Raw genomic sequence first — 27,410 nt, 5'->3', positions numbered from 1 at the left:
AATAAGCCGTCTGACAAACGACATAAAAATCTCATTAAGAATCATAATGTTAGCTACAGTTCTGTCAATGATGCTTTGAATTTAGCAGCACAGATGTCTGGTGTGAACAGGATTTACTGAGGAGTTATAACAGCACCAATGGATCACGTGACCTGACAGCGTTTCATGAACAAATATCTGCAGAATTGAGTTTGTGTGACTTATCAGCTGACTTAATGGCAAAAACAGTTCTTTTGCTCAATGTGAGTGGTAGCCTGAAAAGGTGCTGCAGTCGTGACACAGCGCTCAGTGCAGCGGTACAGAAACTGCTCTGGCAATGCAAAAAACAAACAAAATAAACTAAGTTATCATTAAGCTGTTTATGCCCAGATTTTTTTTTATAAGTGGAAAAAGTTGCATTAGTACCTTTTATGGAGCAGGTAAGTGGAAAAATATTTCAAATGGTGATACAAGCATCAGATTTGGTATGAATGTTCTTCATAAATCAGTGTTTGAGAAAAAAGAGCGGGTCACTTGAAAATCCAACATGGCGGCCAGGTAGGGGTCAATGAAGAATTACACAGGGGTCAAAATTTTAAAATGCTCCAATCATATTGAAAGCTATACCACATTATGTGTTTGATCACAAAGATTCCAAAAAGGTATAGTTTGGACTATCTATGACTGAATGTTATGGAGTTATGGGATAAAACAGCAAGAATGGTGACAAAGGTCAATTTCAGTTTGTACAGGAGTCAAAAGTTAAACTTGCTCCAATTTTGGTAAAAGGTGGTGCAAATTATGGCTGCCATATTGGATTTTCAAGTGGCCCGCACTTTGTTTCCTCAAACAATGATTTATGAAGAACATTCATGCCAAATCTGATGCTTGTATCACCAAGTGAACAATTCTGGCCAAAAATCAAACTTATCTGCTCCACTATTTGAGATTTTTTTTATTGTGAGTAGAAAATTACAGTGATACACTTCAGCAACAATTGTTGCCAGTGGGGCAAAACGGGTTAACTTAATAAGTAATAAAGGAAACAGTGTAAACTCTATAAACTAGATCTAGAGACCAGTGACATTGATCCGCCTTTTCTTCATTGCCTGAAAGTCTGAGTAAGGGTTCGAATCACAACGTCAGCTTCACAAGTGATGCTGAAATGCACTGCGAGAACCTTGCAAATACACTTGCTTCTTCCACAGTGTGGGTGTGTTGGTTGGAAACTAGCACTGACACTTGCACTGTTGTGTGCCGGGGCTAAGACTGGGCCCACAGTTCATCGCAGCGTTCCTCGTACAGGAGTAGGAAGTATCTCAGATCAGTGACATTACCACAGACAAATATCACCTCATGTTGTACAGTACGAGGATAACCGTCATCACAGGCACAACTTTCTCCTCTACAATAAACCAAAAGCTTGACTGTCCCAACAGTTTTTGGAGTCCAGGAATCGTCTCTTCACTTGCTTCGTGTACACAGTCACACATTTTGACCCACCACCAGCTGCACTAACGAGAAAACCAGAACCAGCTCTGGGAACACTGATCCTGAACTGGAGGCGATGTACAGCAAAGTGAAACCACATGATGCTGAACAGAACAAACTCCACAACCGGGCAGCCAGCTGGAAACAATGTGATCCAACAAAACGTCTGGACGCGGCTAATCGGATCTCAAATGTGTTCAAGCGCAATCTACCTAAGAGGATTCTCTCACAGATCAGACTGAACTACAATTTTATTTTCACGCCCTCAATCCGCTGTGTTCCTCCTCGTGTATCTGTACCTTTGGGTCCAGTCATCTGTCTAGGATTTATAATTGGTTTTACTTCGGTCCACTCAAGACAGTGCAAAGGAAGCAATCCAGTTCACTTTGGAGATGATCTTGAGAGGTGCTCTAAAGAGGTATGGGTAAAACTGCCCAAAGATAGGTGCACCAAGCTTGTGGCATCATATTCAAGAAGACTTGAAGCTGTAATTGCTGCCAAAGGTGCATCAACAAAATATTGAGCAAATTTCATTTAATTCAATTTATTTAATTTATATAGCACCAAAATACAACAATGTTGCCTCAAGGCGCATCACACAAGTAAGGTCTAACCTTATCAACCCCTAGAGCAAGAACACAGGCGACAATGGTCAGGAAAAACTCCCTCTGATGATTTGAGGAAGAAACCTCAAGTAGACCAGACTCAAAGGGGTGACCCTCGGCTTGGACCATGCTACTAACACACTCGACAATACAAATACAGACAATACAAATTTTGGGAGTCCATGCTGGTACACAGGAGGCCTGCAGAAGAAGACACCCAATCCACATAGCTTGAAGATGTTTGAACATATCTCATTCATATGCCAATTATTTACATATTAAAAGTGTGCGTGGGTGCATGAGTTTATTAATAAGTTCAATGTAAGAACATCATATAATTGTAAATAATTACAATTACATGAATGACAAGAAAGTGAAAACACATTTCTATTGTGGACAATTTAAAAATCAAATGACAAAATAGAAGTAATAATAAAATAAAAATAATGTTACTAATACCAGTGGTGGGCACAGCTAACCAAAAAGTTAGCTATAATAACAGTTAATCCGATAACTGAAAAGTTAACATTTATAAAGCTAAACCGATAAACACCTAAAAAAAATTAGAGGAAGTTACAGCTAAAAGCTAAACCGATAACTTTTAGTATTGACTCCAGTACACTGGCAACTACTGACACAACAAGTCAGCACAAGAGTCAGCGCTTCTGTCTCAGATCAGTCTTCTCTCAGCAAAAGAGGCCTGGTGACCAGAGAAGGGAAAAAGGGGAGAGAAAAAAGATCACTTATTTTCAAAGCCATACAGTCTTGCAGACGTGTCACAGGAGTCATGCACAGCAAGGCAATTTTGACTTATGGTTAAAATTTTAAACAAACTAATTCCGGACAAGTTATAGAACTTGACGTCACTGTTCTTGTTTTTACAAAGTGAAAACATCAGCTATATATTTTAGTTTCAAAGTAATGCACAAATTCTGAAGGTTTGACGTTAGACACGTGCCGAAAGGCATTACAGGTCAATTCAAATGACCTGCTCTCGTTGCTCCCCCTCGTTAAAATCCAGAGCCATTAGTTCGGCTAAACTGTCCAGAATTAGTTGATTGAAATAAAACCATGAGTGACAGGTGCTTTGTGCTTCATGACTCCTGCCCACTCTGAGTATTGGCATGTTGAAAGTAAATTACTTTTTTTCTTCTTTGCAATAGCAGCTGGTTCGCCCCCTTCTAATGGGGGAGGACTGGGCACACAACAGGAATTACCATGTAGGATTTTAGGTTTTACACATGTTTCTGATCATTCAGCTTTATCTCTATCCCAACAAATAAATAAATAAAACGTTAGCGGACTGAAAGTTATTGGAACTAAATTTAGCGAAAGCTAATTGAACACTGGTGACTGATCCGCTGATGGCTTTCAAAGTTAACTGAAAAGCTAATCCACTATGTATGTCTAAGTATGTCTAAGAATTCTGAGATTTTTCTTAGATTAACGTCACGAGGAGCTATTTTTAGCTATAGGCTGCTTTGTGGATATGGGCCCTGGTTTCCAGTGTTTGTCCGAAGCTCGACTCTGATCTGTTCAGTGTCGACTGGATCCACAAACACTGTTGTGACGTTTGGAGAATTATTTCCGTCTGTGAGCAGTTTAAGAACGTGTGACACATGTCTGACAATTCACACAAACACAACACAAAGGACAGGTGTGACCTAAACACACGACCGGACTCAGAACACGTCACGGTGCAGCGTTTGTATAAAATATATCAAACACTTTCTAAATCACTTGTGTATTTATATAACATTAAATCAGTCCGGCTCACAGGGCAAACCTCCACCGCAGTAACGATGGCTGCAGAATCCATACGAGCGCTGCTCAGAACAGTTACAACGTTTACAAGATGAAGATACGGATGTTTAACCAGAGAAAAATAAATAAATATTTATGCTGCTTATTGTTTTTATTCCACATTAAATGCTGATATCACTTAATGTGTCACTGTACCATATAAATGCATTAAAATCTAAAAATACATAAGTAACTTCCGAGTTTATCTTACATTATTTTGAACCTGGAATTTGCAAATCGCAGGTTATTCAATATTCTAAAAATAACACAAAACCAGTCATTAAAAGTCATGATAATACGTCTTATTTTATAATTGTAGCCGTTTCTGCAGACAACATTCAGACACAAATTAATGGCCACAACATAAACAATAATCACAATAGATAAAAAATAAAAAAAATTAATTCAAGACCAATATAACCGGATTAACAACAAAATGTATTTTCAGGAGTCTTTTTTTATTATTATTATTAGTTAGGGACATGCCAGTGTAACTTACTGTATATATTGAAATATCACACATTAGTTGTTAATAATAACAATCATAATGATAATTTATAATGAACTTTCCCAGGAATCAAAGCACTAAACAAAATAAACTCTATTAATAAAAGAACAAACACCAACAATGAAAAACACATTATAATGATACACAAAAATCCCAAATTAAAGAGCCAATAATAATAAAAATGTGACGTTTATATGGGTTTGTCCTCTTCAAGAGGCATTTTCTAACAGGAGCAACTTATACTCCTGTCTGTATTTTATGTCAAACAAGTTTATCTTTACTAGCTATCATAAATAAAATGTTTAATTAAATTTACTACTTAAAGATATTATGAATTATGTTATACAATTAATTTTTTATGTCTAATTTTTGAACTTCAAAGCTAGCCATAATAATTTTTTCAAAACAATAAGCTACTGTTCATTATGTTTTCTGTTACAAACGTTGCTACAAAATCATCACCAAATAACTGCGGAAAGTGACTTAATATACAATAAATGAATAAACAAAGGACAGATTACACAATTTATAGAGTTTTTAAACAGACGCGTAGATCACTTTCTGAAACCTGCCGATCACACACTCGATGTGTCAGTGAAAGGCGTGCGTGCTCTCATGAGGCTTCCAGAAAAGTTTGAAAAAAATTTCCTCTGTTGCAAAATTTGCAAAAAAGTATTTTTTTTTTTTTATGTTTTAATCTCTTAAAATGACTTTCGCTGCCTCAACACTTGAGCTGATTTTGTTACACTTTGTTTGTTTGGCAGAAAGAAAAACGTGTGTCAAAGTACAAACACTGAAAGTGAAGAGGAAATCTCCAGAACATTCTCCACTGATCCTCGCTGAGTGACTGACAGCGTAACCTCTCCACCCTGAAGACCACCAGGTACTAAATTTAGACTTTAGTTCTGCAAAGCTAAAGGTCCTAAAAAGGTTCCTGCATAAGTTCCTGCAGTGGGGGGAAAAAAAAGGCTCAAAAATGCCTCATTTGTTATCAAATTCCAGAATCCCTGAAAAGCAATGATGTGGAAAATGAAACATCAGAGGATTTAAGTGGGACAAGTTGGCACACGCCACCGCGCAGAAGAGACAGCGGCGTACAGTGCAAAGATGTGACGGCGTAATGACAGCTTACAGTCCAACACTCCACATCCTGCCGCCGGCTGCTCACACGTTCATCTCCATTATTACATTAATTACACACAAACACGGATCCCTTCATCCCATCTGACTCCAGCAGTAAAAAGTAATTCAAGGACAGTGCATTTATTTGTGTGGATGTCACACATGGCACCTTCCTCCACTGCACCAGGTGTTCCCTCCTCTACAGTCACATCAACAGGCTGGAAAAACCACAGCAGCACTCAGAGCACACACCTCCGCCTGAGCCACACCATCACAGGATTCCGACAGGTGGTTATTGATGCCTGTTTACCAAAATGAACCTCTCGTGGGTTCTGGACATTTTCACTGACTGTGGGCTCATTTATAACTGCACCTGCAAGTCAGGCACCTCAACGGAACCTTAAGGTCTTGTTAAGTTGGTAAAGTCTAACCTTAGCAACTGGGGGCTGGTAAGGTTAGACCTTACTTGTGTGAATCACCTTGAGGTAACTTTGTTGCGATTTGGCGCAATATAAATGAAAATAAACTGAAAAATTTAAACTGACGTTAGCATCACAAACATGGCTACATGTGAGAAGAACTCAAAACAGTCTTTTCTGTAGAACAACACTATTGGGCAGCGTTGTCTCGTTTGAGGGTGGGCGCTAAAGTGGTAAAATATGACGCATATGATGTAATTTCTCTACTTCCGGGGACAAAAACACGGCATTTTTGCTGAGTTTTGGGGAAAATTACACGCAAAGAAAGTGAAAATACAAAGAAAAAGTGATGATGCGGTGGAAAGTGAACGTGTTGCGGTTTGTTTCTGACCCGGAGCTCAAAAGTGTCGAGGCGGTTGTGCAGATGAGAGAACGGAGCTACTCTGGTTAGCTGTGTAGGCTAACACTTATCGACACGACGTCTCACATCTGCCTCGTCTTCCCTTCTCCACTGGGAAATGAAAAAACTACCGTTTTTGCGACTGCTTCGGTGACTGCAGCTGAAAATAAAACAGTGCACCATTTGTCTGTGAAGCTATGCTGTGTATATATTGCACAACGGGACCGGCAGTCCCCATAAGTGGTCAAATCCCGCGATATCACGCAGGGTTCAAATGAGACTGCGCTGCCCTATTACTTTTTAGGACACGAGTATTGTTCAAAATTCAAATTCAAATTTATTAATTTATATGGCGCCAATTCACGACAAAATCGTCTCAAGGCGCTTCACAACGCCTTGTTAAGTATTTATATATGGAATTTCTACATGTTGCCAAGTACCCACGGGTGTTGGTGATTCGTGTCTCAATCGAGTCATTCAACGCTTCAAAGCTGAATTATTCATTTATTCTGCAGGAACAGGATTGTGAAATTGCTTTATTTATTTAATTTTTAATTTTTAAATGTGACACAGAATTAAGTGATTTTAATTAAATGTGACTAGTTTTTTTTCTTCTTCTTTTTAAGGTTAGATTTGGTTATTTTTCCTCATGGACCTGTTTGGTGCACGATTAGTTCAACAACTGTTGGAATTTTGAGAATTTGATGATAAGTTCTACATTTACATTTCTTGAATGTGATAAATGGTGTTTTTTTTTTTGTTTTTTTTTTGATAGGGTTTTTTTTTTTTTGTAACTTTTTAAAAGAAAATCTGTCTTTCAAACCCTCCAGCAGGTTGTGGGGTTTAAAGGGTGAACAGCTCTGCTGTCTGAATATAAATATAACTAACAAATCTGGATGTCCAGGGAACTTCACTTGTGTTTAGCAGTTGTTTGACTGTCAGATAATGAATGATGTTTATCAAAGTGTTCCATCTCACCATGGTAACAAAATCAATAAACAATAAAATAAAGACCAGAGCCGATCCTCGGGAGTAAAATTTAATGACTTCTTCCGTTTGATAAGATCAATAATTCCACCACATTTTGTGCAAATCAGCCTAAAGAATCTTGAGTAATCCAGCCAAAAAAAAACAAAACAAAACAAAACACAGAGACGCCACTGAAACCTCAAATCTAATCTGTTCATTAGACAAACACGCCCCCCACCGAGATAATCAGTCATGAGTGCGAATATCTGTGCCGAGGAGGTGTCAGTGGTGTCTGTGACTGCAGGCTCAGCTCTGCTTACGTGAATTAACAAGTTGGTTTGGGCCCAGAACTGATTTAGAGAAACCCGTAGATGTCAGGATTGGGGTTTGCTGAAAATGGGACCCTGCAGAAACTCAGCAGTGATGTTTTAAAGTGACTGATGGATGACAGCTCTCAAAGATATTCTAACTGTGGGTAAAAAATAAACACCTTTTTCTGTCCATGGAAGGTTTGTGTCTCTTTTTTCTTCTGTACCAGCACTGGCACAGAACAGATCCACCGCCACAATAACTACAACCATTATGTTGGAATCGCGAGACATCGCTTCAGGACATAAATTTTCAAATGCGTTTTTTTGGCTGCTGTGTGTGTGTGTGTTCAATCCAACATAAATCATTTTTTTTTATAACCTGAAAATTGTAAATCTGAGGAACGGTGTTGCAAAAGTGAGTCACGGCAAAGTAGATCAATTCTGTTTTGAATTCCTCTCTGGGTGAGGCGTCTGTATGAGGGACACCAGAACTGCACATGTGTGTCCGTCTGCTGTCATATTTCAGCAACCGCCAAGTGTCATTCTGCCACATTTGGTATGAAGTCGACACTTAACCAGGGCCTGGTGCCTCTCATGTAAAAGTGCCAGTTTTATGGAGATGAAGGTGCGGATTTGTCTGGTCTTTTGCTCTAAATGACCTGTGCAACGATTTGGTGTAATTCTTTCATATTTGGTTTGATGTTAGTCACTAATCTGCATCATAACCATGCGTGCGCGTAACCAATGCTCATGCGTGGTAAAAATAAATGAAGCACAGCAGAAAACACGGAGGGAAGCATTTTTTCTCCACAATCTGCCATCATCACTTCATTCTGAGTTCTGCTGCGCGTCATTTATTTTAGCCCATACGCGCACCACGAGCACCAATTTCAATTTATTTCATTTATATAGCGCCAAATCACAACAAAGCTGCATCAAAGTGCTTCACACAAGTAAGGTCTAACCTTACCAACCCCCTCTGATGATTTGAGGAAGAAACCTCAAGCAGACCAGACTCAAAAGGGTGACCCTCTGCTTGGGCCATGCTACCGACACAATTGACAATACAAATGCACAGGAAATTTTGAGAGTCCATGCTGCAAAAAAGAAGACACCCACTCTCATCTCTAGATGGAGCCGCACCTCAAACAGAGAGAGAGAGAGAGAGAGAGAGAGAGAGAGAGAGAGAGAGAGAGAGAGAGAAAAAACAGAATCAGGCGGCACCAGTTATGTGCACATCTGATCATAACCATTTTAAAACATAAAAAATAACTACTGGAGATCATAGACCGCAAAACTCAGCCTTTTTTTGGACGGAGCTGGCAGGGAGGGGGGGTGCTCAATGAAAACTGATGTCTGGTGTGTTCTAACCAAATCCAACCTGAAACTGAGAAAACATCAAAATGAAATGTAACATTTAGTTTTTTTTTTTTCGTGTTCTGCCTTACACCAAAGCCTATGCCAGCAAAATTCATGATGCAATCTTTCGATTAGCATAAAGACTGGAACCAGGGGAAAAATGATGGACTGAGGTTCTGGATTCAGGTCCAGTTGCTCAGTTTGAGGCCACCATTTCCCCTTCAGGTACAAAAGGTAAGTGAAATGAATTTCTGTAGCACTGTTCCACCTGATAGACACACACACACACACACACACACACACACACACACACACACACACACACACACACACACACAACAGGAGAAGTTGGGGGATTAAGGTCCTTGTCAAAGTCTTTAGTGATTTCCTGTCACAACCCACCACATATACTCTGGACCCGGGATGGCCAATACTGTGCCAAGAGGACCAAGATACTGCAGGTTCCCCTCGCTACAGATCAGGACTTTAAGTTGAAGGGAGGAGCTCATCTGCTGAGGTGACCAGCTGCAATGAAAACCTTGGTTTTCAGCCTCTGGACCGTCACTCCCCCACCCAAGGAAATCCAGATACAGAGAGATGAGAGGAGATCTTTGGTGTGTTTGTGTCTTACTTGTACGGGTTATTGGGGTCTTTGGCGTTGCAGGCTTCAGCGTGTCCGTTACACACACAGCGTCCACCAATACTGATGTCCTTGATGCTGTAGTAATACTACAGAAGAAGAAGAAAAGAAAGTGAGATTAAGAAGTGATAAAAAAAAAAATTGGTTGAGTTAATAGAATTAATAAATGGAAAGGTTTTGACTGTGTTCAATGTTTGGTCTCCAAAGTAAAGGTCACACAAGGTTGACCTCCACTGGATTGTATAAATGGACTGCATTTATATAGCGCATTTCCATCTGCATCAGACGCTCAAAGTGCTTTACAATGATGCCTCAAATTCACCACGATGTGAGAGTGTTCCAAGGTACTCACTACACACCGGGAGCAACTAGGGGATTAAGGACCTTGCCCGAGGGCCCTCATTGATTTTCCAGTCAGGCTGGGATTTGAACAGAGGATACTCTGGTCTCAAGCCCAACGCTTAACCACTAGCCCATCACCTGCCCTAGTATGACATATGTTACCCTGTAACATGATAACAGAGCATGACAGATGGTGCAAACTAGTCCTTTTAAAAACCCTATTAACTCAATCAATAATTTGCATCACTTTTTTTATTTACCAAAATTGAAGTAACTTGAACTTTTTGACTCCTGTACAAATTGAAATTGACCTCTTTTTTGCTGTTTTTACCCCATAACTCCAAAATACTCAGTTGTAAATAGTCCAAACTGTACCTTTTTGGAATCCCTATGATCAGACATATAATGCTGTATACTTTTCAAAATGACTGGGGCATTTTTAAGTTTTGACGCCTGTATAGGTCTTCATTAACCCCTACCTGGCTACAGCTACCACCCTGGGATGGCCACCATACATTTTTGTGTAGGTTATGGTACACTAACTCTGGATTGTCAGTTTCTTAATTGGTAGTGAAAACCTGCTTGGCCCATGGACTATACACATGATTAAGTGTTGCTATGAAAAAGTTTGAGTAAATACCTTCAATGGTTTAGACAATTATGTGGCTGACGGCCTTTGTGGAGTCTTACCCTGCGGGTGACGGTGGGGTCACGTAGTGCCTTTCCCATCAGGTGACCCAGCAGCGTGTTAGTTCTCAGGAAGCGAAGCCTGATGTTTGTAGCTTTGGTGAACTCCCTCAGCACCGGCGAGTAGGAGAAGTTCAAGGCTCCGGGACGACCGTTAACCAGTGAAACCACGATCTGAGGGTGGGGGAGGAGTTCTATATTACTGACAAAGTTTACAAAATGAGGCAAAAAGAAGAACAAAAATTACAGTGAAACCCTGAAGAACAGGTGCAGAAATCACACATAGCCATGTAAGATTGAAAAAAATCCTCACACACGTGACGCTGTAGTGTCACACGGTGGTATTTGATGATTTCCCGTTTAAATGTTCTTTCACACAACGTAGCACGTGAGTGGCATGAGGGGTACAGTTTGGTGAGGGGCGGGAAATGATGCAAAAAGTGAGCTGCAAAAATCTGTGTTTCACAGGGTGCCGTTCGACGATCGCCTACGATCCAAAAAAGTGCAAAAACAGGATGAAACAGCTTCATCTGGCTTGCTTCCCAACAGGCTGTCATATAAAGTACAGACCTGGCAACTGGCTGACTTACAAACTGCAGGCCTGGCAATCCGCCCGAAAATTAAAAAGGCGCTGCGCTCTCACCAGACGTGATCGAGTTGTTCAGCTCTGAACACAAACCACTGGTTCGACTTCAAATTTTTATTCTGATGGAGCACAATCAAACAAGAATACCCCACTTAAGGAAGTCTGAACAAGATTAAGTCATTAAGACTATGAATACCCTGAAGTTACCTCATCAACAATTTAGAGAAATGAGATGAAATTTTTGAACAGGTCAAAAATTGGATCCTGATTTCAAATCTGGGGCCGATGACGGCCGTAACTACCCATTTTGTTCATGAGTTGACAATGATGAATCAAGAAGTTACCATGATGCTTCAAAACGCACCCTGATTTGCTATTTGGGAACAGCATTCTGTGGAACAGCCCCATAAAATTTCTCTGACGTTATCAGCACCAGCTCTTACTGAGAAGCTTGAAAATCTCAGCAACTTTTCTGCCAGAATTTTTTTTTTTATATTTATTTATTGTTGACACCGTTTACTGGTGGTCATGTGGAGCTGTTGCATGAATTTATGGTACAATACATAACAAAACGAAATATTAAGGGAGGTTTTGCTTCACCATATCCTTCTACCAGCAAGTGTGATTTTTGGGCGCTCTCCCATTGGTCACTTTTGGCCCCAATTTCCATTCAGATTTAAAAAGATTAGATAATTGGGCCACATTCTTAACAAATAGTTGTCAAAATATGTATTATATGCTATTTACATGACCGAATATTGCCCAATTAATACACCTGAATAGGTACAACCCTCATTACACAATTGTTTTTGCGCATATGTAAAACAATTTCCAAAAGCTAACATTTCTCCGTTAAAATCTCAAAACTGTCCTCTGTTGAAGAGCGCGATCGTCTTTTCCTGTGTTTCATGTTCATGAGGATCAGAAGGAGGCGTCTCCTCGGAGAACCAGAGGTCCAGATTACTGCAGATTGCACCCGATTGTCCACTAATTTTACACAAGATTACCCCCAGTTCAATCTGATTATCACAAATGCTTTATACATGTTTAAAACTTTCATGATTGCTCACAATGTTCAGCAACATTACTTTTACCACAGAGTACACCAATTTCAGGCCAGATTGGGTATCAGATTTTTTTTTTTTGCATCAAAGATGTACACAATTGGGTGTTAAAAATCATAAGAGCAGTCAGACCTTACACAGTTTCTTCTCGTGCCTCCTGGCCCCGGACAAAAACACTTACTTCACCATTTTCCAGCGGGACGATGCGCGAGTATTCAGTTGTGCAAATGATGTCATCATCATTAATGATTCTCTCGATGGTGCTCTGACCAAAACGCTCGATACAGTCTCTCTTATGGGCTACAGACACACAAGAAAGACAAGAAAGACACACAGTACCAAATGTCTTGTGGCGTTTTCATGATGCGTCTCAGACTATAATTACAGCAAAGTCTGCTGGGGGGTGTTATTTTACTGAGCATATTTTCTTTAAAAAAAAAAAAAAAAGTAGACCACAGCTGGTCCATCACCACATCTGCAACAATCAGCACTTCCTCTCTTCATGAGCAGCAGGCACCAGCAAAAAAACCCCCCCCAAAAAAACCACTTTCTGAACCGCCGCCAAACACTAAAAACATCCGACTCTGACACCGGTGACACCATCAGGTTTCACGGGAAAGTGGAATTAATTTCAACATCCTCTTTGATGATCAATGAATTCATTCACCAGTGATCCATCACGAAAGCCCTGAGACAGACTGGCTTCCTGTCCAGGGTGAACACCGCCTCACGCCCTGTGACACCCGCGTGAACTTCAACTGGAGTAAGAAAATTGATGGACGGTTTAAGGATTAACCGCACACTGACAATGTAACAGACGGCTGCCTGTCAGAAAGAAGAAGAAATCATGTACGTTAGCAAATAGAAGACAAATACACGGCAGCTTCAGTTAACAGTCAACTTCAGTCCTCTGACTGAGTAAACTGTTTGTTAGTGGTTTTTAAGTGTTTTTTTGTTTTATTGTGAAGAAACAGAAGGCATTCTTGGAATGAGGAGAAGGAGAAAATAAGTCGTGCATTGGTGGTGCACTTCGGCACATCCACGACTTAGCAGAACCGCCTTGGGTCCTGAGAGAAAGCAACAACATGAAAATGTTAAAATGAATCAGAACCAGCTGCAACAATTCAAACTAAGACCTTCAAACACTTCAGATATTTACGTCTTAGGGGCCAATGCTAATTTACAATGTGCTACTTTTTAATAACACACATAAAGTTTGTTTTTCTTCTTGTCTGACAGCTCCGGGATAATTAAATGTTAAATGAAGTGCATTTTGACAGCAGTCAAACATTCGCTCACTCACACACTGATCTCAGCGGCTTTCTGTGCAACAAGCCCAACAGCACAAAAGGAGCAGTTTGAGTTCAATGTCTTGCTCGAGGCCAATTTGACAAAGAAGCTGCAGTATCTGGGAATTGACCCAACAACACAAGTTAACAGAAAACACACTTCTGAGGTACAGTAAACCAAACTTAAATATAATGTCAATGTTCTGGACTGTAGGATTTGTGTTCTTTCTGTTGACTCCCAAACACAACTTTGTTATTTGTCGTTCTGAACCCTCAGTCACATCCAACGGCATCATCCACTACCTGGGCAATTCTACGGTGACGGGTTTACAATGAAATCAAATTTTTAATGGAAAGTTAAAGCATGCACAGCAGGTGGGTGAGTGGATAAGAAGCTGGCCTGCCAGTATGTAGACCTGAATCCTGCTCATGCTTCCTGTCTGTGTCCTGGGACAAAACACTTAATCTACATTGTCTCAGTCCACCCAGCCGTAAACGGGTACTGGCCTCACCTCGGTCAGACTGGCATCCCTTCCAGAAAGAGTTGCAGAGTCTCATATGCTTGACATTACAGAATTGGGAGATAAGAACGGAGTCAGAGTCTATATAGGACTTTCTTTTTCTAAAACATGGCCAGACTTTGCTGTAATTCCAGTACCATAGGACTACCCTGCTAACTAGCTTCTCTCTTTTCCATTCCACCAAATCACAAATCCGCGCTGGCTTGTGGATGGCAACCACCCAAACAGACAACCGGTCCATCCCTACATTTAAAAATAACCATCTATCTGCCGCAGCCAGGTGGAAAGTGGGCGTGTCCTTGATGTTTTGCACCTGCTAAAGTCCTCAACACTGAGGCATCTACATGCCGGATCATGGTCAGAGAAATGCACCATATGGCCAAAATGTCATAATTGATGTTTCCTCACAATGTAAGTGAGACTCTTCATCTGAGTCTCCACGAGTGGTGGGTAATTTGACACAAAGTCAGTCCAGCAGTACCCAAGGATCCTCCAAAGAGGCAGAGTACCAAGGACATCCAGCCATTGCTGGACATAGGCGTTCTAAAAATTTACTGCTTGCATAGTCTTGCAAACTCGTCTCGGTAACCAGCGTGCAATTCTTTCTCCACTGCCACAGTTACTCAACTTGTTCTACTGTGTGACCCCTCTTGACATGGAGCTATTCTTTAACATTTCTGTTTATCAAAGTATTTCCGATGCATATTGCTAGTTTCTAAGTCTCAGCTGGAAGCAATACAGTACAAATACTAGCAACACAAAGACTCAATGTCAGTTATTCACACTTTTTCATGCCTAGTTCCCACGTTGTTTAACTATTAAGTCTACTTGTGCTCATCTCTGCCCCCGTGGGTGTGTTAGTCTGAAAATGAAGTTTGGTCTGGTGTAGTGTTATCACTGGGCAGCAGAAAGCAAATGCATCATAGACCACCAAAAACTGGGGGTACTGAGGGTTTTTCCGCTGATAATGTGGCACAATACTCAGAGATGCAACAGCTACCTAGTTGCCATCAGGACCCTGCGATTAGCATCAAGTTTTCATAAATCACATGGCCTTGAGCCAGACCCTTGAAAGTGGGTGTGTCATTACAAGTAATGGTGGCAAAACCTATCACCCATAATTTACTCGGTATAGATCCCTAGTTAATATTTATGTATGACAGCCATTCCAGGGAGGCAGCTACAGCCAAGCGATGGTCAAAGAAGGATTCCATAGGGGTCAACATTTAAAGCTTCTGCGCTTTGGCTCCGACTATTCTTCAAGTGGATCTGCCCCAAATGCACCTGTGCTGTGCGCGTTAGACCACCCACACACACACACACACACACACACACACACACACACACACACACACCATCAAGATATGGCCCTTTATCTTAATGTACATCTTCTCCCATTTCACGTCATTTCATATTTCGTGCCTTTTACAATAAATCTGTCAGATTCAGACGTTTGAATGAATCAGGCTGAGGACGGCCGTTTTGTTCTGATGAAGTCATTTTCTCCACCTCTGAGGATCCTGTTGACAAACTGTTCTCTTCCACTGACTAAAGGTCATGTCCAAATGTCCTTCAAGTCTTCACATGCCTTTTTGCCATTGTTTAAAATTTGCTGTGTATAAGGACAAAGGTAGAACTGGACCGTGAGGTTTGTCACCTTAATGGATTTGTGGGTGAAGTCGTTGTTATAAAGTGTGGCAGCATTTTACACACAACCACACACAGCTAAACCCCTCTGCGTCTCCTTATCAGGTGTCCTTCAAGCTGCAACCTGTTGGAAGACATGCTTGGAATTTCCCTGCAGCCCACCTGAATTGACTCAGGCTGCAGCCAATCACAGGACGGCTCGGTGATGTCATCGGGAAAACATGAAGTGATGCTGCAGGAATCTGACTTGGTTTGGTCAGAACACCCGGACTGGTGCAGAGATGCGTGAATGGCGTAGTGCGTGTGTGCATCTACTTACAGGCAAAGTACTGCCACGGTTGGTAGGTCAGGCCGAAGTCGACAGACCTCTCCAGAACCCAGAGGTCCGGACGAGGAGAGTTGGCGAATTTTATCAGGACGTAGGCCACATGGAAGAGCTGCAGAGACACAGAACATTCACATTTAAAAATATAACACTGACATTTTATCTTCTATTTTAATTATTGGGGCGAAACCTACAGCTACAACTGACATGCAATAAATTCCTAAGAAAGGTTCACAGAGCAGGTTATTATCATAATCCAAACATTTATTTTGATAGATTCAACTACAAATCAGCACACGGAAGCAAATGGAACCTGCAAATGGTCAGAACTTAAATACTGATTGGGTCCATCTACATTATAGGTAGGGATGGGTATTGATAAGATTTATCAATATCGATGCCATTATCGATTCTGCTCAGGCTTTACAGGTTTTCTATGTCAATAACATTTTATTGAGTCTTAAAGTAAATAAATATGAAATTGGATCACTGGATCCTTGATGTACATGATGGATCCTTAAATTCTGAAATAGAAATAAGCAAAATCTGTAGTTTTTGTCAAAAGCATTTCCTTTCAGAAATTTTGGCAAAAAAAAAAACGTTTTGATCGATTGCAGTTTGTTTGTATTACAACATTTGGAAAGAGGTGTCAATTGATTTAAACAGTGTTTCGCTTTGAAGTTATTAATTCTGACTGGACTCTATCATTCTAAGTTGACTCGGCAGAGAGCCGCGCAGCATTTGGAGCGGTGTGAAGAGAACGGAGGACGATTCTCGTTTCTTTCTCACAAGACAAGAGTCCCAGTTAGTGACTTTAATCTGCACAAAAGTGACTCATGATTGACATATTCAGGGATGAAAGTGGTGAGAGAAAAAAAAGCTGAAACCCAAAATTCCCGCCAACACCACCCACAAGAAAATTTTGAATTCTAGAAGCTCTGATAAATAAACTGCAGTGAGTGCAGCAACCATTTTAGTGAGAAAAAAACCCAACTTTCCTTATTCAAATTCATTCCAGTCGTATTCTGCTGTTACTAGGATGCAGCAGTTTTCTAGCTTGGCAGATAGTTCTGGAGGAAATCACTGAAGAAATTAAATTGAAAATATGGTTTGACCGAAACAAATTGTCATTAAACTTAAATAAAACAGGGATGAAGTGAAGGTGTAAGAGTCACTAGGTGTTCACAGGAGTACAAAAAGTATTTGGTCAGTCCCTGATTGTTAAAGGTCTCCTACTTAGAAAGATGAGAGGTCTGTAATTTTTATCATAGGTACACTTCAACTAAGAGACAAAACGAGAAAAAAAAAAAATCCAGGAAATCACATTGTAGGATTTTTAAAGAATTTATTTGTAAATTATGGTGGAAAATAAGTATTTCGTCAATAACAAAGGTTCAGCTCAATACTTTGTAACAATCTTTATTGGCAATGACAGAGGTCAAACGTTTCCTGTAAGTATTCACCAGGTTTGCACACAGTGTAGCTGGTATTTTGGCCCATTCCTCCATGCAGATCTCCTCGAGAGCAGTGATGTTTTGGGGCTGTCGCTGGGCAACACGGACTTTCAACTCCCTCCACAAATTTTCTATGGGGTTGAGGTCTGGAGTCTGGCTAGGCCACTCCAGGACCTTGAAATGCTTTTTACGAAGCCACTGCTTTGTTGCCTGAGCGGTGTGTTTGGGATCACTGTCATGCTGGAAGACCCAGCCACATTGCATCTTCAATGCTGTCACTGATGGAAGGACGTTTTGGGTTAAAATCTCACGATACATGGCCACGTTCATTCTTCCCTTAACACGGATCAATCGTCATGTCCACTTTACAGAAAAACAGCCCCAAAGCATGATGTTTCCACCCCCATGCTTCACAGTAGGTATGGTGTTCTTGGAATGCAACTCAGCATTCGTCTTCCTCCAAACATGAGTAGATGAGTTTTTACCAAAATGTTCTATTTTGGTTTCATCTGACCACATGATATTCTCCCAATTCTCTTCTGGATCATCCATATGCTCTCTGGCAAACTTCAGACGGGCCTGGACATGTCCTGGCTTAAGCAGGGGGACACACCTAGCACTGCAGGATTTGAGTCGCTCTCTGCGTAGTGTGTAGCCTTTGTTACTTTGGTCCCAGCTCTCTGCAGGTCATTCATCAGGTCCCTCCGTGTAGTTCTGGGATTTTTGTTCACCTTTCTCATGATCATTTTGACTCCACAGGATGACATCTTGCATGGAGCCCCAGATCGAGGGAGATTACCAATGGTCTTGTATGTCTTCCATTTCCTTACAATTGCTCCCACAATCCCATCGTCACGTCTTCCGAAGAGGAAGCAGAGACTGGGGACTCGGAGGCGGACTTATCCATTACCCAGGCCGAAGTCACTGAGGTGGTTAGAAAGCTCCTCGGTGGCAAGGCTCCTGGGGTGGATGAAATCCGTCCTGAGTACCTTAAGTCTCTGGATGTTGTGGGGCTGTCTTGGCTGACACGCATCGCGTGGCGATCGGGGACAGTGCCTCTGGATTGGCAGACCGGGGTGGTGGTCCCTCTGTTTAAGAAGGGGGACTGGAGGGTGTGTTCCAACTATAGGGGGATCACACTCCTCAGCCTCCCCGGTAAGGTCTATTCCAGAGTACTGGAGAGGAGCATTCGACCGATGGTCGAACCTCGGATTCAGGAGGAGCAGTGTGGTTTTCGTCCTGGTCACGGCACACTGGACCAGCTCTACATGCTCCATCGGGTGCTCGAAGGTTCATGGGAGTTTGCCCAACCAGTCCACATGTGTTTTGTGGATCTGGAGAAGGCATTCGACCGTGTCGGCAGGTGTCTTTTATACAGATAACAAGTTCCAACTGGTGCCATTAATACAGGTAACAGGTGGAGGACATAATAGCTTCTTAAAGAAGAAGTTACAGGTCTGTGAGAGCCATAAATCTTGCTAGTTTGTGGGTGACCAAATACTTATTTTCCACCATAATTTACAAAGAAATTCTTTAAAAACCCTACAATGTGATTTCCTGGATTTTTTTTTCTCATTTTGGCTCTCACAGTTGAAGTGTACCTATGATGGAAATTACAGACCTCTCTCATCTTTTTAAGTAGGGAAAACTGCACAATCAGGGACTGACTAAATACTTTTTTACCCCACTGTAAGAGTCACTAGGTGTTCACAGGAAGCAGTTATTTATTTCTATATTTATTTATTTCTGTTCATTGTTAGTTGGTTTTATATTTTCTGTTGTGTTTTTAATCAGGTTCTTTTTGTCTCTTTCTCTAAAATTGTATTGTAGCATTATTAGTCATTATTACTATTATTGTTGTTGTTGCTATTATTATTATTATTGGGTGATTCTTAGACTACAGGCACTTATGTCCTTTAATCATATTGTATGAAAAATAGAAAAAAGGGGAAATTTCACACTTTTATAGTTATCTTTACAATGAAAGTGTGTTATGAAATTTGTTCTAGTAGTCTATGATGACTTTTCACCTTTTTTCAGCATCATTATATGCAAATATTGCCTTTTTGTGCTTGTCCCACACCCAGACTTTTGATCTTCAATGATAAAAATGAATGGTAAAGAAACGTTTTTTCTAATGTTTTAAAATATCTCTGAATAAAATATAAGTAAAATAATCAAAACATAATTGGGGTATTCAATGTCATACAACTGTTGTGATTTTTTTAAACAAAATGTAGTTGTCCCACACCATTGCCGTAATTTCCACAACACTGTAATGTCCCGTTAAACAGTTTGTATGAAAGATTGTTTGGGTAGTTTCTATGGAGCTAAACAGTGACATCAGAGCACATGTATATAGCGCCAAATCACAATCACGACCACAAACGCCGAGCCATTAATTATTATACAGAAAACAAATGCACACAAACATACTGAGATGCGACCAGCTTAATGCTAACCTTAACACTGAAAATGCCGTAGACATACTAACGTGTTAGCATTGGTCCCCATTTTCCCGTCGGATCAATGCTTCAAGCTTCAAAGAAGAGACGCGCTGCAGAAACGGTTTATTACAGACCCTGCAGGGGTTCTGTAGTCAATGTAGAGAGACATGAACATTTTCCCGACAAACACCCCCAAAAAACAACAGCTGCTCTGAAGGACTGATAAGGGAATCGTTAAGCAAAAAGGCTATTGATGTCAGTGGATCGAATCATTTCTTAACGATACCCAAAAAGAACCAGTTCTCGATACCCAACCCTAGTTACACGTCAGTTTTTTTTTTTATATTCACATTACGTATTGTATTATCAGGAATATGTTGAGTTTTTATTTGGCTTTTTGAACTAGTTTAGGAGGTCCGGTGACTTATACACGAAAAAACACTGCATTGTCATCTACGGACACAAGATGGCACCATCTACAAAATTTCCTGTATATCTGTTTTGTCAATTGTGTTGGTAGCATGGCCCAAGCTGAGGGTCGCACCTTTGAGTCTGGTCTGCTTGAGGTTTCTTCCTCAGATCATCAGAGGGACTTTTTCCTTACCACTGTCGCCTGTGTGTTTGCTCTGGGGGTTGGTAAGGTTAGACATGACTTGTCTGAAGCTCCTTGAGGCAGCATTGTTGTAATTTGGTGCTATATAAATGAAATGAAGTGTGACAAGTTCCTCCTGTATACTGTGATCATATATTGGACAAAGCCTGCATAATGTGCATTAAGGTGCTAAAAGTGACAACGCCGTTAACATACAACACTAAATACCACCAGTATTTCAGTCAGTGTAAATATTGCAGAAGGGACGTCTGAGATGATCCGTTACGATGTTTCACCACAACAAGCCAGATAACTCCAGGTGTTTGTAATAAAATACTCCAAAATGACAGACACAAGCTCCAAAAGAATGAGCAGCCACATCAAGCGGACACTGAGTCTTCAAAATGTGCTGGGTGCTATGAGAGGCGGAGAGAATGGGCTCAGCCGCTGTCATTTTTAAATTGACCACGCCCACAATTATACAGAACTTTCTGGCTTAAAACTTCTTAAAATAAAAAGTTAGAAAAAATTCACCCCCACACAAAATGTTTTTTTTTTCTTTTTTTGTACTTGGCTGTAAACATGTTTATTTTTGCTCTGAAGCTGAATTTTGGAGCCAACCTCAAGCAGGTGGTCAAAGAACTGCAACTTCATCTGAGACCATCAAAGTTTACCGCTTGACTGTGATTCACACGACGAAGACAAAGGAAAAAAAGGAAAGCAAGAAGACAACAACAAAGGAAGAAGAAAGAAGACGACAAAGGAAGAAGAAAGAAAGAAGACGACAAAGGAAGAAGAAAGAAAGAAGACAACAAAGGAAGAAAAATAAAATAAAAAGTAATGTAGAAGTAGTAGAAGAATGAAGGAAGGAAGGAAGGAAGGAGAAGAAAAAGAAGAGCAGCACCAACTTTGAATTAGCAAAAATGTTCTGTCTTAGAAAATGAGTAAATTCAATAAATTGTGTTCTCAGACTGAGACACCACATTCTGTAATAAAGAGGGAATATCATTTTTATACTACTCAGCACAAGGCTTGTCTTTTTGACTGTGTGACACAATAAGAACAGTGACAAGTCAGCCAAAGCAAGTCTATGATGTTTAAGATCTTTTTGTGTTACAAATAAATAATGTGTCATGTTTTCAAACATTTAATTACACTGCGCATTTACCTCAGTTATGAAAGTCCGTTGAGTAGCCAAAAGAAGCCGTGTACTTGTATTTCCTCACAGAGTAACATTCATTAGCTCATTAGCCTCTGACTGCTAATGCAGTGTTTGGATTGTAAATAAATATGCACCAATGAAAATGATTTTGCTTCTTGTTGCAGGAATGTAGCACCATGTTTCAAAAATAAATACAACTTATATATGTTTTAACACTGTTGCCTCACAGCAAGAAGGTCATGGGATCGATTCCCACCTGTGGCCCTTCTGTGTGGAGTTTGCATGTACTCCCTGTGTTTGTGTGGGTTCCCTCCGGGTGCTCCCGCTTCCTCCCACATACAAACACATGCAGGTGTCCTTTCCAGGGAGTACCCCACCTCACGCCCTGTGACTGCTGGGACAGGCTCCAGCCCCCCCCGTGACTGTTAAATGGAGTAAACATGTATAAAAAAAATGGACGGATGGATTTATACACATTTTATTTTCCCCCCCTCTTCCTGATGCACTTTATGACAGATTTGGCAAATACTCTGGTGAAACTTATAGTCCGGAAAATCGGATATATTCTTCATGGTATGAGCAGCTGTGACTCATACTACATAGTGATTAACAAAATAATGACAATTCAAACCAAGTTTGGTTCAAATCTGATCAAATAATCTGATTAAATAATCTGATTACATAATATAATATGTAACCATTGGAATGAAACTGGAAAAGAAGACAAGGTAACTAAATGGAAAGGAAAGCAGAAAAGACAAACAGGAAAGGAAGAGGGCAAAGGAAAGACAAGCAGATGAAGGAGGTTTGATGAGGGAATGGAAAAACGGAGCAGCGAGCTGCCAAATGACCCTCACAGTGACCCGAACAGCTGACCTGAGTAATGTCTCCCAGCGAGGAGACGAGACGTCACGTCAGTGTTGACCACGACCCGTGGAGACGCCCACCGCCGCCCTCATCTGTTAGCTCCTATGACATGTTCAGAGATATCGTCACGATAATGAGCACCAGATGCTGCTTCATCACAGCATTCATTCAGTTCCTGTGTGAGCCTGAAGCCGCTGTCAGACGGTGATGACAGTCCGACCTTCTGGGCCGCGTGTTCGGCAGAAATCACTCCCCGGAGCAAACGGTGCATGCCGCGCCAACACAATGACACACAACAATAACGACAACACACCTTCTCTCAGTGCCTGCCTTTCAATTTAAGAAAGGGCGACCTGTTGAAATGGCTGATAATAGTAACGAGTCCCACCCAGCTGTTACAGCGGTGTACGGCTTCATAGCAGAGGTGATGAAGTCTGGAAATTGTTTCTCTTGTAAAAGACTGGTGCTTAAAGACAGTATATCATGTATTTGTGTAGAATATGATTGGTGCTTTACAGTTGGTATTGGTGTAAGGACCTCCATTGTCAAAAGGACGATGAGACGTTCTTCAGTTATTGCACCAAAACAAAAACCAAGACGGTGCATGTCCCGGCCATTTTCAAAAAGGAACCTTCCTGCTGCCTCCCCCAACACACCTCCAATAATATAGTATTCCTTTCATCAATACATCTTGTATTGGCATTATTTTTGCTGGCATGAAATTGGAAATGGTGTCACTGAGTAGACTGTCCAGCAGAGGGTGACCCAGCAGCATTGTTTACAATGCTGTCAAGCATGGCTGTGACCCCCATCACCCCTGGGTCACATTAGTTCCATGAGATAGAGGCAAAGTGAGCAGCTGTCATTCATTTTCAATCAGAGTGGGAGTTTTACAGCGACAAGAGACAAGTGGACACTGTGCCACCAGCTAGGCGGAGCCAAAATAGATGACAAGCCTATTTTATGCAAATGCTGAGTGATGTGACACAGTGACCGACAATCCAAATGAGATTTGCTGAGTGATGTGACATGGCGATACGCAATCTGAGCGAAAGCCGTGTGACATACGTTGGTTGGTTGCAGGTTATATTTATGGTTATTTATAATAAATTTCATGTTTTACAGTTCAAACCAAGTCACAATTTCATTTGTTTGTCACAAGGGTTCGACCATGAGATATTTGGAATCAATGCTATTTTTATGTATGTATATCAGCAGATAGCCCTGTGATAGACTGATGTTCTGTTCAGGGTGTGCCCCACCTCACGCCCTATAATTGCTGGGATAGACTCCACCCCCCGCAACCCTTAACTGAAGTAAGCAGGTATAGAAAATGGATGAATAACACCAGATATATTGGCATCGTAATTTTTTTACTCCCTAATATCAGGGTCATATTGGTCCCCAAGAAAATCCATATTGGTCAGGCACTGAATGGCTTCTCCTTCAGATCTCTGTATAGGAATCGATGTGGAATGATGCAGGAAGATATGTCAAAAGAAATAAAGAGACTGTAAAATGTCCTTTGTTTTCTGTTTTCCACTTCACATCCATTCATCTTTATCACAGAGTGGTGGCAGCTTAACCGGCGACTCTTCACATCTAATGGAAAGAAAAGTCAACGAGAAGCCACTGAAAGTCCCTCAGGAGCCGAAAATATTACAGGAAAAATCCTGAAGCATTCCAACGATTTCAGGTCTTATATCTGACCCCCTTTCTTGGGAATAATCCGACATTGAGGGCAGAAGAAGACGTTTGAAGTCTGCTTCAGCACAGATCCAAGGTTGAGGATCAGCAACTGGCACAAAGTCAGCTTTGTTTGATCCCCCAAAAAACCGTGACCGCTCAGAGCTTCGCCGCGCCTCATCTGACACGACAAACAGAACCGCCGTCGAAAAGAACGCTGCCATCCACAACAATCCGACTGATCAGGTCTGATCCATTTTATTTGTTCACTTTACGACAGAGAACATGAGAACTGCAACTAACAACGAAGAAAATCTGCAGACACACGAGTCGAAATGTATTTATCATATGTAGACTAATGGAAAGTTAAACATACAAACAACAAGTAAACAAAATAATCTAATCTTGAAGACAACATGATGCTGATCAACTGACATATTCAAATTAGATGTAATGATGACCATCAAAGAAGTCAATGCTGGAGTACTTGTTTTGTGTGGAATTGTAGTATTATGTGTTTTATATGCTAGCATCATCAGAACCAGGTAGCGCTAATTAACAGGTAGCTTGGTGACATTAGCGCCATTGCTAGTTACGAAGGCAATATGGCTGCCGTCTGTTTTAATACCCACACACAAGCTATTAGTTATGAAAACCAGCATCTAGTCCACCAAAATGTCCATTTATTCAAACACCCGAGCCAAAGTTAGCCCGTTAGCCGTAATTTCATTTGTTTGGGAAGACAAACTTGGGGGGGGGTCGCGTTGGGGCTCCATTCGTCCCATCCAGGTCACGCTGGTCTCGCACATGCTCCACCTCTTTGCCCATTTATGGGTTGACCAGCAGTTAAGCAGAGTTGATCACTGCCAAAATGGTGACCACTGGCGCCGCACCCCGTAAACTTCAAACCCGCTCTTCAGGAAGCCTGTGGGTGACGTCCCAGAAGGTTTGTCTAGTGTGAAAACCATCTGTGGTAATCACACGTTCTTACAGGCCCAGCACCACAGTGGACGGAGGTCAGGTCTGGGGTGGGAGCATGCACCGGCGACGCGCTCCACCATATCCAGCACAGCACAGAACGGCATTGGGTCTTGGATGGCAACCACCCAGGCAGACAGATGGTGCATTCCAGCTGGCTGCAGCAGATAGACAGTTCCTTTCCAGAGCAGATGTAACAAAGCAAACAAACTAAAACCTGTATTTGAGCTGGCTGCAGCGCTCTTCACCGTGCGAACACGCTGGTGGACTCTGTCCTGCAGACTGGAAGCAGTGATGGATAACTGCTTTTTGTCTGGAGGTCGCACATAAAGTTAAATGTGTAAACTCCTGCTGAGCCTGTGACGTGTGTAAACTAAGGAATGTGCGCACGTCTGGCTCCTGGCTGGTTTAATAATTGTACACATTCCTTGGTGGCACCGCATTCCCGGTGCCTCGGGTAACCCTGGAGATAAGACACGCAACAAATGGACTGGTACAGGGACAGATGGAGAGACGACTCAACATGTACAAACCCCCAAAGAGAACAAGAATGTTTGATATGAGCAGGTTAGTCCAACTTATAAGACCACCTTAAAGGGTGGAGGTGCGACAGCGTCACTACGTGATATTTACAGCGCATCTGTTCACCGGCCTGCTAACTATGATCTACTCTGCCAGCTCCTTTGACTAATTATGAATACATGCGCTACCTGTAATAACCACAGGGGGCAGTATACTCACAGTAACGTATAACCACAGTCATAGAAGAGAACCTTTGAACAAAAGTAAGTAAGTAAATCCCTTCGGCTAATCCCTTGTTTTCACTCTGGGTCGACACAGCAAATCCGAGCTGAATCTACATGTTGAACTACTTGAAAATCTAATTACCTGTGGACATCTATCCAAGTAATATTCCCACCATGTTTCATCCATCTAGGCTTCTTGGTTGTTGAGATATACAAAAAGGTTTTGTTTTTGTTAGAAAATGTTTTCCTTGACCTTTGACCAAACTGCTCCAAAATCTCCTGCAGATATCTAGCCCAGTAATATTCCCACCAAGTTTGAAGAAAATCTGTCCAGTTATCTTGTCTACAGAGACACATGTGCACACACACACACCTGTGAAATCAATACCCTGCTTCACCAGAGTGCACGGTAACACAGTGGCAGACTTTGAAGTGATGTCACAAAGCAGGTCTGCAATGTCAACCATGTCAGAGCAGCTGAAGTGAGATCACCTAAAAGACAGTAAATGTATTCTGTCATCATCATGTAGAGGAGTCGGTAATCTGGCACATGCAATGTCAGGTTAAGTCTGGGAGCATGTGCTGCTGTCATGGATCGTTGCATCCACCAGTCTACGGAACCACCCTGAGTGCCTACAGCTTTGCCCACTCTCAACAGACAAAACATCCACAGAGGACAAAGATCAAGAGCTTATTGATTGTATTGATATCTGACACCATCGAAAAGAGCCGGTCCACCTCAGCAAGCGTCACTCTGTCAGTAAGCCATCTGTTGGAGCGTCCAGACCAACAGGCAGCGCGTCCACCAACCCAGATTTTCTAACTTGCAGTTCTGCTGGAGTCACATAGCTGCAACTGCAAGGTGGAGCTTCTCAAGGTGCCAGTGGAACACGGTCTCCTTTGGTGAAAGAAAGAATGCCATGGTGTCACATTCTGACTCTGGTCTTGTCTTCATGTTTGTGTGTCCCCGCACTTCTAGGTTCAGTTGTTCAGCATCCTTTATAAACGCTGACAGAACGACTCCTAGATGCCAGATTGTATTAGGTTCTGCCCTACTCTCTACACAGCAAAACCGCCAGTGTTAAATTAACACTACAAAGTGTCTATATGTGTTAACACCGCCCATTCTGCTGAACTCCAGAGTCAGGACCCTTGGTGTTCTCTGATGGCTTTGTTTTTTTTTTTTTTAATTTCTCAGGGATGATAATCGTAAGGACTCTTCTTAATGTGCACTGTCCTTTGACGGACGGCAGCAGTAGAATTACTCCACACAGAGTGCTGAGCTGTACGAGGCCTTTCAGGTCGGCTGGAGCCCGATCACGTCACCAACCCCCCCAAGAGGTAGTTATCCAAAGGCTCGAGGACCTCCAGCGTAATTCTACAGTAACGCAATTACAGTCAGAGCACACTG

The 27,410-nt window shown here is 41.5% G+C and overlaps 1 protein-coding gene across 1 annotated transcript in view; it reads right to left on the bottom strand.

Moving 5' to 3' along the window:
- lama5 (laminin, alpha 5) overlaps nucleotides 1-27,410 on the bottom strand; it is a 274,408-nt gene that overhangs the window by 170,607 nt on the left and 76,391 nt on the right. Inside the window, exons 3-6 of the mRNA XM_034171776.1 lie at nucleotides 16,062-16,179; nucleotides 12,467-12,585; nucleotides 10,639-10,809; nucleotides 9,598-9,695 (exon numbers count right to left, since the gene is read on the bottom strand). Of these exons, the coding sequence (XP_034027667.1) occupies nucleotides 9,598-9,695; nucleotides 10,639-10,809; nucleotides 12,467-12,585; nucleotides 16,062-16,179 (506 nt within the window). The remainder of the gene's footprint in view (nucleotides 1-9,597; nucleotides 9,696-10,638; nucleotides 10,810-12,466; nucleotides 12,586-16,061; nucleotides 16,180-27,410) is intronic.

This window comes from Thalassophryne amazonica, chromosome 6 (genome assembly GCF_902500255.1).
Source record: "Thalassophryne amazonica chromosome 6, fThaAma1.1, whole genome shotgun sequence".
Lineage (NCBI taxonomy): Eukaryota > Metazoa > Chordata > Actinopteri > Batrachoidiformes > Batrachoididae > Thalassophryne > Thalassophryne amazonica.
The sequence above is the reverse complement of the archived record's forward strand: the minus strand, read 5'-3'. Positions and strand labels throughout refer to the sequence as shown.